We start from the raw sequence: 14,063 nt of genomic DNA, 5'->3' as shown, positions 1-14,063 counted from the left end.
CCAACCATCATTCTTGCAAGTCAGTGTTTCCCAGTGTTTGTCCGCAGGCTGCTGTAGAAAACAAGGGCTTTTGAGATCTTAGTCCCCTTCATTGATCAGGATTAGGTTGCTGTGAGATCACAGGGGTAACCAAGGCTTCTTCACAGATGAGAGCTTCAGTGGCAAATGCCCATTTTGGTAAATCAGGATTTCCTACATGACAATTTTACTAATACTAAGAAACCTGTTTGTAATCCTCACAGTCAAAACGGTGGCTTCTGTCTGCAGAAAATCCCTAAACATTGGGTTTTTGTCATTGATGAATTCCAAAACACATAATCCTTTGGCTTCGTTCTTCTGGAATTTCCTTGCAACGCAGGCTGAGATGCCTGGTTGTGATTCTTCATCACCCATATCCCGTAAGCATCTGCATTTAAAAAACTGCTTTGAAAGAGCATCTGTTTGGAGGAAAGGGAGGGAAACACCCCTTTCCTTTAACCAGAGAGGCCATTCTGCTCCCGGGGGTTCCCTCTGGCTCTGAGGTCCTTTTGTGCGGGCGCTATACAGGTTGCTCCGGGAAACCTCTGCTTTGTGCAGGCTGGTCCCACAGAGATCATTAAATTGGCCTTTTTACTCCTTGGCATGATTTTACACTGGGGAAGCAAGATGGCAGTTGGGTATTTCAATCTTGTTTTCAATTAAGAGCATTTCATTGTTGAGTGTGCTGTTTTATTATGTGATAATTAAATATGAATGATCATGCATTCATCCTGCCAAAGCGGCTGTAGCCTAACGAAACGAATTCCTTTCGCATTGCTGAATGCTTCAGAAGCAAAAGGAGTGATCTATTTGCTGATCCTGATTTTTTCTGTCCTATTGTTTCAGTATTGCCAGATTCAAAATAGCAAACCAGGCAAGTAATTACAGACATAAATAAGAGGAGGGATCAATCGGAGGTCAGGATTGCTTTGCCCTGCTTTACTCAGCTGTCTTTTTCTGAATAACAGAGAAGTATGTTGCTGTCGATTTAGCAGTGATGGGGCAAAGCAGGAGTTGAAGAGAGATGAGGAAGAGGACCAGACTTTTCTTAAAAGAGAAATTGTGCCCTATCCTATCTTCTGATTGCATTGCAGACCTTTCCTAGACAAAAAATTGAGTTCAGGATGCAATACAAAGGGCCGCATTGCTTGTGCTGCAGAGCCCTTCCCATCTCTGCTGCTGGTCATTGCATTTGGAGAAGCCACCTGCTTTGTATGGAAGCATTTGGCTTTAGACCCTGTTGGTGCACCGTCTCCTTTTACAGATGTTTCCTTGTTTTATCTTGTTGGTGCTGCTTCATCATCAGCCTTGGGTCAGGCTTACAGGGATGCATTTCTGATACAGCCATGTCTGTGGTGCTGCAGTGGAGGAAGGGCCAGAGCCAGGCTGGACTCAGCACGGTGCACCATTATCAGTGTGCAGCACAGGCAAGCTGCTCGCAGAAAGACAGCTTGGGATGGCCACAGCGACTCCATTTAGAAACTGAGTTAAATAAGATACCTCAGATATTTAGCTGAAATGAATCAGCAAAGGAAGTTTTGTTTCAATAGAGCCGTGCTGATTTATGGCCCTGGTCCTCAATCTGTACATCTTATTCTTGCAGGGCATTTATAAACATGACGCAGTGCTCAGTGGGAGTCAACTGCTGAATTGATGCAATAACTTGTTACAGTCTTCAGATGGTGCTAGCTAAAAATAGTCAGGTTATCTTGAAGGAGAGCTCTAACTAAGTACTGCTTGTTTCCATCCTAATGCTAGGACCATTGTTTGGGAAAGAGCTGAGTAAGGATGGGAAGGGGCAGTGGGTAGGAGCCGATCTGTGTCTGCAGTGCTTCTCAGCCCTCCTCATCCAGGACTGGGGGATCTAAGGGAGTTTTACTGTATCAGGACACAGATAGGGCCACTGCCACATGGCATCCATCATATAGTTATCTCAAAGCCATGGTCATGCACAGGGATTTACCAGATGCTACATATTGTAAGGAGGCGAAGGTAGGTATTATTTTTCATCTTCCCTGTGTGTGTCTCATGCCAAATTAATGAAGAGGCAGTTCCTGGTGGTAATTCTGGCACACAGTAGTACACTGTTAAAAAAAACAACAACAACAAAAAAACAACATGGGACTTGATAAATTACATGCTACTTTCCACTCCAGCAGTTTGCTAAAATAGCATGGAGAAGTTGGCAGTGAATGATATTATTACTTTTCTATACTCTGCAAACTAGGGTACCAGCTTGCCTTGAAGCAAACAAGTGAATAATAGCTAATTTAGTCACACCTAGTTTTTAAAACACAAGTAGTGCTCTTAAATGTCTCTGCTGTTCAATGCAGCACAGCCATACCTTAAGTTGAAGCTGTATGTTAAATCTGAGCTTATGGTGGACACCGCATTTGTTCATTTCTGCATGTTCTGTTGTACTTCTTGAGGGCTTTTTTTTGCGGCAACAGGTTATTGTGAGGTGTGTGTCTGAAGAATGTGATGCATCACCACGTGTATTCCTGGGTGAATCACAGACTTCAGTCATTTTGTTGGTCAGATACTAAGTGAAAGTCAGTATTTAATCAAAGCAATTTTTTATTTCCAGACTATTGTTAGAGGAAATAAGCCTCGGAAGGATACTTCAATCAACGGCTTGCTCGAAGAGTTTGACAATATCTCCGTGACTCGATCCAACTCCCTGCGGAAGGAAAGTCCTCCCACACACCACCAAGGCAATGCAAACCATGTGCCAAGGCACCAGGAGGAAAATGGGTACATCACATATTCGCAGTACTCCAGTGAGTCAGACACAACAGACTATGTCATGGACAAGTATAGAGACAAGACTCTCTATGGGGAAGAGCTAGACAGGTACTACAAAGGGGGCTACGCTGCCAAGCAGAATGGGCACATGATGAAGGTCACTTCCAGAGACATCTATTATTCAGAAATGACACCCCTAAAATCAGACCTCTCCAGGTTCCTCCCAGATTACCATGCACAAGTGGAGGCGAAGCCCAAACCACTCGAATATGGAGGTCTAAAGCTGGAGTACCAGAGGATTCCCAGTGGATCCTCACTGGACTACAGAGACCCCTTCCCTTACGCCCTGTCCCGAGCGTCAGTGCAGAGCGAGTGCCCCAAGGAGAGGCTGGAGTACAGCGACGGCGACTGGGGGCACAGCCCAGCCAAGGATGACTATGACAAGAGGCCCAAGTCATCCTACGTGGACCCGGCGAGCCCTCAGCCAACCATGAGGCAGAGGTCCAGGTCGGGCTCTGGTCTGCAGGAGCCAGCCATGCCCTATGGAGCAAGTGCATTTAAAGCACACCAGCATGGACACTCCTACAGCTCCTACACCTACCCTCGCTTGTCTGAAACTGCAGCAGGCATCTCCAAGGTAATGTTAAGGCCCTGGTGTTGGTACTGCTAGGACAGGGACCCTTCCAAAATGGGAATACAAAAAATTAGGCATGTGCAAAATGTTAAGGGTGTGGAGCTGTGCATGGAAACACAGTGGTAGGAAGCGTGTGACTGCTTTGGTGGATATAAAACCCCACTCAGTTCACTTGGGTAACTGAAAACAGATGCTGGGGATCAGAGGCTTAAGATACTTATTCAAAGAACAGTTTGGAGATGCCCAACTTCCGTGAGTTTTACTTGGGATTTCTGAAAAACCCAAGTTCTTTAGCAGTTTACCTACGATTAGAAGTTCGTATGCTAATGCAGATGTTGGCAGAGCTGGAAAGTTGGTTTGCTTTGAACGTCAGGTTCTTTTTGTATTTGAGTCGTTGTTGCTGACATCTCTGTGCCACTTAGAAAAGCGTTTCTGGTTTGCTGAGGGAAGACAGCCATGATCCCAGCATGTCTATTAGGCAGAGGAGCTGCCTGCAGCTGAGCCAGCTCATACCAGCCCACACAGCCACCAGTCTGGCAAGTGAGTATGTGTACTGTGAGATTCATTAACCCTTTCCCACCAGTGAGGGAAGGGACTTATCCCTCACCCCTTCATTTTTCAAGCAGTGGAATAAAATCCAAGTGTCTCCTCACACAAAAATAAGGGTCAAGACAGAAAAGCAACTCCACTGTGATACCTACAAGCAGCTCCTCTGCAGAAACTGTGGTCTGCTCTGCCTCTTCTAAGTTGCATGAAGAGTATTACCCACACAAGCTATCCTACCTTACCCTGCTTCCTTGCAGCCTTGATCAGCTAAGGGAATCTCTTATCCATCATGTCACACTGCTCAAACAAAGACCTGCTTAAACAATTAATATTCTGCAAGAAATGGTTTTTCCTTTGGTGTGTATTTCATTTAATGTTACTGGGTTCCCTTAGCAGCAGGCAGCAAGCTTGTTGTGATTTGCCAGAAGTGCTGAGCTTGGTAGTCGTCACACAATGATAGCTCTTCTGCTTATGATGGTGTCTGAACAGTGCATTTTCTTACAGCCTCTGTGCACTGAGAACTTGGTCCTGTCCAACTTCAGACCCTATGTCATCTCAAACCTCTGCAAATACAGCATGGCTTCAAACCAGAGGCATGCCTGCATTTTGCTTAGGTTTTGGCTACTTTGCTGATGCTGGGCTGCAGTCACTGTCAGCATCCTGTGGCAAAAGGAGAGCAGTGTTTTGGTTTTTTTTTTTTAGGTGCTGATTGTGTTAAAGCATAGAGTTGGGCTTTTGAGTTTGAGTGTAAATACTGGGGGGGGGTAGAAAGGTTGCTAGCTTTCTTCCTGTGCCTTGTCTGAGTTTGGGGTTTGCTGGGAGGGATGCCTATATGTAGTTAACTGTGTGCAAGAGTGTGGTGCTAAAATACAGATTCTGGAATTTGTGAAGAAAGGTTGGGATGGACTACCTGCCATTTCTTTCTTTTAAAACAATCATTTTGTCAGAGTTGAGAAAGAGGAAGGACAAATCCAGCAATAGCTCATAAACTCTCCTGTGCCTTCCAGATTTATGGCATTCAATAAGATGGAGGGTGTAGGTGTATTTCACAGGACTCAGAGCACTGCAGACACTTTGTAAAATATCCCATTAAAATGCAGTAACAACTTTTATTAAAGAAAAAGATGCCTTAGTGCAAGATTCATTTTGAGCCATTGCTCTCCTTTGAGCATCAAAAGCCCTCATGTAGCCTTGGTATATTGAAACTTGATGATTCACTGTTAAATGCAGCAGTTTCAATTCCCAGACCCATCCGCAACTCCTGGAAGTGAATATCAGCTTCGTGTCTTGGATGATTGCTAAGGAATCTTCTTTTCAAGGAGGCATTAGTAAGAAAATGGTTCATTAAATGGGTTTACTAAGTGAGAATCGAGTCTCAAATCAGATATTGTACAAATGAAATTGGCTTTAAAGTATAATTAAAAGGGGGGGAAAGGAAGCATTGAAAAAGTCCTCAGGCACAAATGTACATCTTCAAAATGCATTTAACAAAGATGTGCGTTTTGACTTGTAAATCTGAAGAGTAGGTGCAGATGTGTATTATTACAGATGTCAGATAAAGGAGACACATCCCTGTTCTGGCAGCAGGTTTCAGATGTGTTGTGTCATACCTGGCTGCTGAGGTGGCCGTGTGCAGACCTGAGTAAGGCTGCAGCCAGATGAGCGGCAGCACACCGCATTGCATTGCAGGCTGTGACTTCAGCTGCTCCCCTGACCTGATCTTGAATGAGAGCAGGGCTGGTTTTTACTGTCCTTTGTAGTATTTACAGACTTGCCTTTCAGTATGTAATTGCATTCAATAACAGGAATCATGGCATTATTAGTGGAATCAAGTGTGCTTAATTTTGCCACGCTGTGAAGAACTGTGTGAGGACATGGCTGAGGAGGAGAGGCTAGGCTGATGGAGTCGCTTGGGCTCCTCTACTTCAGCAAGATTGCATGGGGTGCAGGAAGTGAATGGTTGTACCGCAGGAGCGCGAAACACAAACTGCAGAAAGCTTTCAGAAAAGCATGCTGAACATCTCGATTTTGCTTTTAAAATTTCACTGTGGAATTTGTTTTTCCTGACATGTGGGGCATGCTCAGAAAAGGGCAGGTGTGGGTGATGCCCAGTCACAATCCATTGATGCGGATTTATCTAGTTTTAGTTTTAGACCGGGCTTTTCCCATCTTGATATAAAAATGGTGTATTTTCAGTCAAAGCAACCATTTGTGTGGCTCTGTGTACACAGACATATAGGACAGGGCTGGACTGAGTGCCCTTCCCTCCACCAAACCATCTGAGCGCTTTTCTGCGTTAATTAGTTGGGCAGATGTCACGTCCTTCATGAAACGCACGATGTCTCTGACCCCCTTCTATCTCACAGCTGCGTAAGTGAAATCCTGACCGTAAGCATTTGTGTGTCACGCTCATACAGAAACAGCACCCGAGGAAGCGGCTGTGCAGCGCTGCCAGGGTTGGATGTGGGCACCGTGCAGCTGGGAGCTCACACAGCTGCCTGCAGCCGCACGCTGCCGATGGAAGTGCCTGCACAGCTCTCATGCAGAGGCATCCCTGTGCCCCACTAACCAGCAGGACACCAGGAGGGCATGCCCGGCTCACACACGGCGCCCAGCAGCACCGATACAGCACTGCACTTCTTTATTCCGAGGCTTTTCTCCCCGCAGCCCAGTGACTCCAGCTAGAATCTCCTCCTGGCTGTGCAGCAGCCTACAGTGATAGATTGATGCTGCGGCAGATTTTTTTTTTTTTTTTTTTTGCAGTCTTCGCATAAAACGGTCAGATGATGTTCCAGCGCAGAATTCAATTTCACAGTTCAGTTGGGTCCTTGATTACACTGCCAAATTCAGATTAATGTGCATTTAACTAACATGGATCAGGGACTCCTGGCCAGCAGCCAGCAGCAATAGTAGCTGCCGTGAGCTGTGTCGGGGTTGTTGCGCTGTCCATCCCTGTGGGCCGCCACGGAAATTGATTGATTAAATGAATTCATTGCCGTAATTATTTGTAATTGTGCTACATCATGAGCCTGTGTCTGACCACCCCCACCCGCAGTGCCCCACGTGTTGTCAGGAGTCACATACGGAATATCATAAATGTGGAGATGCCCTTTTCTGGGAAAAGAAAATAATACTTTTGTTTCAGGTGCATTTTTTTGTCTTAGATCCTTTTCTGTTTTGCACAGATGGAGACAGTTCTGTTTATGAATGTAAAATATTTGCTGACTTTCAGTGTAAGTAGCTTAGAAAAGCTAGGGAAAATACAAGGGAAGGAAGGAACCTGCAGATGACAAAGGCCTCCCATTGGGATAATTTCCTCACGATTGTCTCCTGTTTGAAATGAAAATTAGCAGTTTTGCAACACTGCAGTTAAGTAGTGTGTCACTCTGGAAAACTTAAGTAATGGTATATTGAATTAGTAGCCTCGTTTTAGTTTGCTTGGAGGAAGTCCCTTTGAAGATTCCACTGAGCAGCTCTCCTCTCACCTCAGGCAGGTTACATGCTCCCCTGGTTGTAGCTCTCTGTGATGTGTCCCCATGCTTTGAATTTGGTGCTCTTCTGCCATTTGTTTGTGGTCTGCAGTGCTCTCTCTGTGCTGCTACACTGCCATGGTCAGAGGGTGCTGCAGCCCTGCTTCCACTTGTGGGGATGGTGGGGAAGGCCTGGCTATTTTAAGCTATACGACACTGAACAGGATAAAAAAAGAAAAGATAAAAGGGCTGTGCTGTCTCTGCGGTGGCTCAGCCAGCAGCTGGTGATGGGGCACAGCAGAGGCTGGGGGAATTTCAGGGTACCACCACCTCCACGAGAAGAGGTCATTCCTGTATCACCAGAAAAAAGCAAAAGAAAGGACAAACGGGTGAGAGTCAAAATTCAGAAATTTGTGTTTGGGAGGAAAGACATGAATTTGAATTTGTGAAAGGGCTTTTTGTTTTTAAAGAGATGCTTCACTGGAGGAAATGGCCCAGACAACCTGCAGGGCACTGCAAATACAGAGTAAATGCATTCCTTTGGACCATATACTTTTATTTAACAAAGATTACCGTGTTTCCAAATGGGTGCATGGACGTAAAAAAGAACCTGGGATATACAAAAAACCAAGTGGTCTTTACTTTACTCATTCTAGTAGTGAGGAGAGAGCAGGCAGCCTAACGGTCTAAAAATCTGCAGGCAGCAGTGTCACTTACAGAACAGCGAGTCCATGCAGGAGTGAGCTGTGCTGGCATCCCGCCGAGTGTATCTGGGGTGCAGAAAGTGAACTGAACGGTCAGGAGTTGGCCAGGCAGTTGGAAACCCAGCTTTTCACTCATGTCCACTCCTCTGCTTTTGTGTTGCAGGTGGATTACGACCGAGCACAGCTGGTAGTTAGCCCACCACTCTCTGGATCGGACACCTACCCAAGGGGCCCAGTAAAGCTACCTCAAAGTCAAAGTAAAGTCAGCTATTCCAGCAGCAGCTACCAGTACCCTCTGGTCTACCACAAAGCATCCCACTACCACCAGCCATCACTCCAGCCAAGCTCTCCCTATATTTCCACCGCCTCCTACCCCAGCTCCCCAAGTATCACATCAAGTGCTTATCCCCCGCCCAGCTGGGGCTCTTCCTCAGACCAGCAGCCCTCCAGGGTGTCCCACGAACAGTTCAGGGCTGCCCTGCAGCTGGTCGTCAGCCCTGGTGATCCCCGGGAGTACTTGGACAGCTTCATCAAGATCGGGGAGGGCTCCACAGGGATAGTCTGCATTGCCACCGAGAAGCACACAGGAAAGCAAGTCGCTGTGAAGAAAATGGATCTCAGGAAACAGCAGAGGAGGGAGCTGCTGTTCAATGAGGTATGTTGCTGTGGGCAGTGCAGCATAAGACATGATCTGAACAGAGGCCACAATGCCAAACTAATGTCTTTCTAAAATAGAGGGCTGAGTCCTACACTTCATGGTGTCTGAAATAATCAGATCAGTTTCAAGTGAGCTACATCTTCTCCCAGGTTTGAACCTATAATAACGTGGTGGGAAGTCACAGTAAACAAGTAAGAAATCTGTCATCTGATCCACGCAGCTTATCAGGTGCCTGGTTGCCTTCTTTGGACCATTTCTGGTATGGTTTAGTCTGCTGAGATGGAGGAGCCTAACTGACCCTAATACTGAAGAAGCACACAAACCATACTCTGGCGTATCCCTCCCCACCTAATCACGTGTGATCCTTTTCCTTTCTTGATAGTTACTAAGCAAAGAGCTGCCAAACCCTTTTTCATAGGACCAGCTATATTAAATCCCACATCTCCTGAGAGATTATAGCCAGTTTGGAGACCACTGCAATTTTTATAGAATTGTTTTCTGTGTGTTTTATCTTAAATTTAAGAACGCTGAATTTCATTCGCCATTTTTTCTTCCAGTTCTTTAATTCTCTGAGTTCCTTCTAAAATTGGAAGAGTTCCTACTTCTCCCCCCCTATAGAAGTTAGTGTTCAGTATTCTCTGCTTTTTGGGGATCCCTTATGAGTACACTGATCAGAGTGCTGTCTGCTTTGGAGCACTTGGGGCCGTCTGCACCAGACTGATCTTTGCCTTATAGAAGCTTTTTAACAAAAGCTTGCTTGTTTTTGCACAGTTGTCTTTTCTGCAACCTGTGATTACACTGGCTATTTTGACTCAATTTTACCTCTGCTGGAAGACTGCACTGAACTGCTTTGCAGTAGCTCTAACTGAGCATCTCTTGAGTGCTGACATCATGAAGCAGTCCAACAAGCTGTGCAGGACCGATCTGCTTCCCTGACATGCTCCAGTCACTTGTGTAATCTGAAAATTTATTTTCAGCACCTCCCTCCATCTACACAGGGGTGATCAGAGCCTTCCCTGGCTGATGTTTTCTATCCCTGTCCCCTCTCTTGACATCCTTCAATATCGTGCAGTTGTCGACACCTTGGCTGAGGTGCTCTTAGTGCAGTCCCTCCCTGTATATTCACTTCTAGATATGGCGGTTGAGCTCACAGCACTCTCATAAAGCATGCATACGCCTGGCTCAGCACCTGTTTTATGGTAATATTCAAATGAAGCTGTAATCATTCAAGTGAACTTATTCTCTTTGAGCTTTGTTAGTCTTGCCTTAGGCTTTCCTCAAGAGCACAGTGTTTTTCATGACTACACTCTGGAAAAGTCTTTGTCCCAAACTGCCAGCTCTCCTCCTTAGTTTTAGAACCTCAGTCTAGCAGAAATGGTAAGTCATGGCCTGAACCAGTGATTGAGCACCTGGTAGGAAGGCAGGCCACCCCAGGGAGCTCAGGTGTGTGCAATGTACCTGAGTGACCAGAAGGGCTGGAGCCAGGATCCACCCCATCTCATACCTCATTTAAGGGTTGGCAGTGGAAGCAAAAGGATCTTACTGGAGATCCCTGTGTGCTTGAGGTCTTCTAAGGGTAAGCAGATCTTTTTCTTTTTTTCCTGTTTGTATGTTCGTAGTTGTGTCATTTGAGCTTATCCTCCCCTGCTGCAGCCTAGGACTTTACTACTGCGCTATCATTGCAGCATTTTCCATTGCGTTACAGCACTACACTCAGTAACTCAAAGCATTAGAATTCAAGACAAAATACAGTTGTCTGTGGAAATAAATGAACCCAGGAAATTTCACAAGTACAGAAATTCCTGCATATGAATCACCTTCAGAAAGGAAGGGCTGTAGATGCTGAGATGCAGCATTGCACTGTGCTCAAAGAATGACTGAACAGGCTGGCACGAGGCACAGGTGCCAGAGCTATCTTGGCACCTGTAGATTCAGCTATCTACCAGGCCTCGAGATATTAATTATTCCAATGCTTGCCATTATGATTGACAACTGCAGAGCATTTTAAAAGTTTAACTGTGACTCTACATTAGCAATTATCCTTTCCATTGTATTCAATCATTCAGATTTAAGTGAAGGTATTATTCCATTTCCAGGCAAACTAAACTAGCAAGGAATGAGAAAAGCTATATCTTTGTAGTTCTTTAATTTTATTTATATGGTAGCGCAATGTAGAGTACTTCACAGTTTGGGAGCACCCAGCAGCAGAACAGAGCTCAATTCTTCCCAGCCACTTCAGCCATAGTGCATACAGGCCATCTGCTCACTAACCCCACAACTCTGAGGTGTCCCTGACCTGTGTGCTCTTCTTTCCATTTTATTACCTTTGCTGTGGTCTGTGACCCAGGGGCCTCAGATCCCTTTAGTGTTGAGTCATAGAATTATAGAGTGGCTTGGGTTGCAAGGGATTTCAAAGATCACATCGTTCCACTCCTCTGCCGGGGGCTAGGAGATGAATAGCCACAGTATCACCAGCTTTCTGTTAAAGTACTGTACAAGGTACAGTTTTCTCCTGATGAAGAAGACTTTGAGCTGAGCAGTTGATCTAAATAAATGTTGTACTGAAAACAGCTGGCAGTAAGGAAGCAATGAAATAACAAGTCCTGGTCCTGCAGCATGGGGAAAAAAAAAACAACCAACACAATTATCTGCCACTTACAATTCAGCAGCTAAAGGTTCTTCCTGTTTCCTGATGTGTTTACCATGACTGTTACTTTATGTATATACATGGATTTTGTTTGTGCACTGCCACGAGGATCCGTGAGACTGTGATTCATAGCAGAACCTTTACTAAGGTTCACAAAAAGAAAAGTGCAGTGAAAAAGGTCAAAACAAGTGTCAGTGCTTGCAGCAATTCACATCTCATCTTTTTTTTTTCTCACAGGTTGTAATCATGAGAGATTACCATCACGAAAACGTGGTTGACATGTACAACAGTTACCTTGTCAGCGACGAGCTGTGGGTGGTGATGGAGTTCCTGGAGGGCGGTGCTCTGACAGACATCGTGACTCACACCAGGTGGGCTGCGAGCAGCAGGCAATCCCAGTGGTGCATACACAACTGTATGTATGTGTGGCTATGGCTGTGTATGTGTACAGATATGTCTATAATATGCTGTATGTGCATGCACATACGTATATGTACGCATACTGTGGCACGCTCACAGTACCAGCGTAACTGTGCCACTGCAGATGGCTTTCTGTCAGTGCAGGTGTTTTTTAAAAAGAAGGAAAAGGAATATCTGGAAGGGCTTGCTGGGAGGCAGAGATCTGCCAGAGCTCTCGATGTTAATGTAGCAGAGATTACCTTTATCTGTTAGTTCCCCAAATGATTGGGGGGGGGGGGGGGGCGCGGGGAAGGCAGCTCCTTTTCTTTGTATGGTGATCTGTAGTGTTGGCTTTGCTTTTGTAACTCTGTCAGTTTTGGGGTTGATTTCTGTTGATACTCATAACCCACGTAGCCATGCTGTCAGAAGCATTAACTACAAACTGAGCCTGACACCTAATGGAAAAAGTATTTTTCTGTCTCTCAGCATTTGTGCTTACGGTGGAGCTGGTTCCCAAATTCAGTTAATGTCATGCCTTTAAATAAGGCACTTGACCAGTAGAGAGGCTGTAGTGTACTGAACCTCTCTTTCAGTTCTTCTTTGAGTTGGATCTTAAAGCCTGTCTTACATCCACTCCTTGCTCACCTCATTCTGCTGAGCAGGACCAAATGGGATAGGAAGGAGGAATTTTCTAATTTCTTCATTTAGAATAAAACAACTTAACTTCCACAACAGCTCAGTGGGAGAGTACTTAGGTGAGCGAGACAGGAAGCAAAAAGAAAATTAGGCGTTAAAATTTGTCTTCTTTCACAGCTTAGTGATCCTCATAGATCCTACAAAAAAAAGTTCATGGTATTTTATTTTGAAATGTTGCCTTAGCTGATGTGCTGAAATACAGCATAATATTGCAAGCCATTTATTAACTGCTGCTCCCCAAAACATTGAAAGTTCCATTGGAGATATTTCTGACAGGAGTTTAATGGCAAACAGATGTTCCCAGGACACCACTTCTTAAGAGCTGTCATCTATTTTTTTAACTCAAAATAGACATTCCTTAATCTTCTGAGGGTGTTTTTTGTTGTTGTGGGTTTTTTTTTGTTTGTTTGTTTCATTATGTGACCTTCTCTGAAAGATTTTGCTGAAATACTCCAAATAGCATCACAAAGTTTAGAGCAGAAATACCTTAGGGCTGGAGTAGTGGTGAAGCTGGGGACACCCAGCTGTGGTGCATGACTGACCTGTTCAGTCAATTGTTGCCATGCTGCAGCAGCAGCTTTTTCCATGGCAGGGCTTTTCACATGTGCACAGAAATGAGGACTTGATAATTCTCTTGCTGTATATTTTCTTCTATGAAATGCTTTCAATTTGTTATAATAATCATAAAGGCAAGGGTAATGCTCTTAAAGTTACGCCCAAGGCCTGATGTTTCTTATATTCATTCTATGCCTGATTCCATTCCAGTAGTCATTTATTCTCCTTGGCAAGCAGGAACTTTACTGTAAATAAGGCATTTCTGTTATTTCCCATAGGGAAACAGGCTCACTGTAATACACTGTATCACATAATAGACTCTGCTCTTTTAATTCTACACAGGGACTTGCTCCAGCCTCGTTGCAGAATTATTCCTCACCCATCATTTCTCTTTCCTGACAGAAATAATTCATGTACTGGTGTGAACAGGAACCTGGGCTTCTCCACTCCAGCTCCCCTTTCCTGCTTTCTTCCTTAATGCTCAGTATGTTTTTCCATTCTGCTGTTTCAGGATGAACGAGGAGCAGATAGCGACTGTCTGCCTGTCTGTCCTGAGAGCTCTGTCCTACCTGCACAACCAGGGTGTCATCCACCGTGACATCAAAAGTGACTCCATCCTCCTCACCAGCGATGGGCGGGTGAGTGCTGAGCATTTCTCCTGCCGTCTCTGGCTGGCACACAAGGGGTCTGCCTCAGGGGTTGAAGAGGTCTGTTACAAAAACAGCTGTGCACATGGCTTGCCAACTTCCAAAAAAAATAAAAATACAGAAGTTGAGTCTCTGAGCAGCTCTTCTGCTCCATGCCAGGAGTCGTAGTGCATACGAGCTTGGTTCCTGATCCTAGTGCAGCCAAACAAGCACTTGAACAGAAGTGGCCCATGTCCAGCCCATTGCTCCTGGCCAGTCATAGAGCCGTTGGCAGCATGTCGTGTGCAGAGCAAGGGTTGCCCAAAATGCCGCCTCGCCCGTGGGTCTCCACACTCCACTGTAGC

The 14,063-nt window shown here is 45.2% G+C and overlaps 1 protein-coding gene across 2 annotated transcripts in view; it reads left to right on the top strand.

Moving 5' to 3' along the window:
- PAK5 (p21 (RAC1) activated kinase 5) overlaps positions 1-14,063 on the top strand; it is a 103,069-nt gene that overhangs the window by 83,165 nt on the left and 5,841 nt on the right. For both annotated transcript variants that reach the window (XM_042818299.1, XM_042818292.1), the window contains exons 4-7: positions 2,606-3,400; positions 8,281-8,772; positions 11,660-11,793; positions 13,584-13,710. In XM_042818299.1, the coding sequence (XP_042674233.1) occupies positions 2,606-3,400; positions 8,281-8,772; positions 11,660-11,793; positions 13,584-13,710 (1,548 nt within the window). The remainder of the gene's footprint in view (positions 1-2,605; positions 3,401-8,280; positions 8,773-11,659; positions 11,794-13,583; positions 13,711-14,063) is intronic.

The sequence above is a fragment of the Centrocercus urophasianus genome, unplaced genomic scaffold, assembly GCF_019232065.1.
Source record: "Centrocercus urophasianus isolate 14NV4802_14NV808 unplaced genomic scaffold, USGS_Curo_1.0 seq_10, whole genome shotgun sequence".
Lineage (NCBI taxonomy): Eukaryota > Metazoa > Chordata > Aves > Galliformes > Phasianidae > Centrocercus > Centrocercus urophasianus.
The sequence above is the reverse complement of the archived record's forward strand: the minus strand, read 5'-3'. Positions and strand labels throughout refer to the sequence as shown.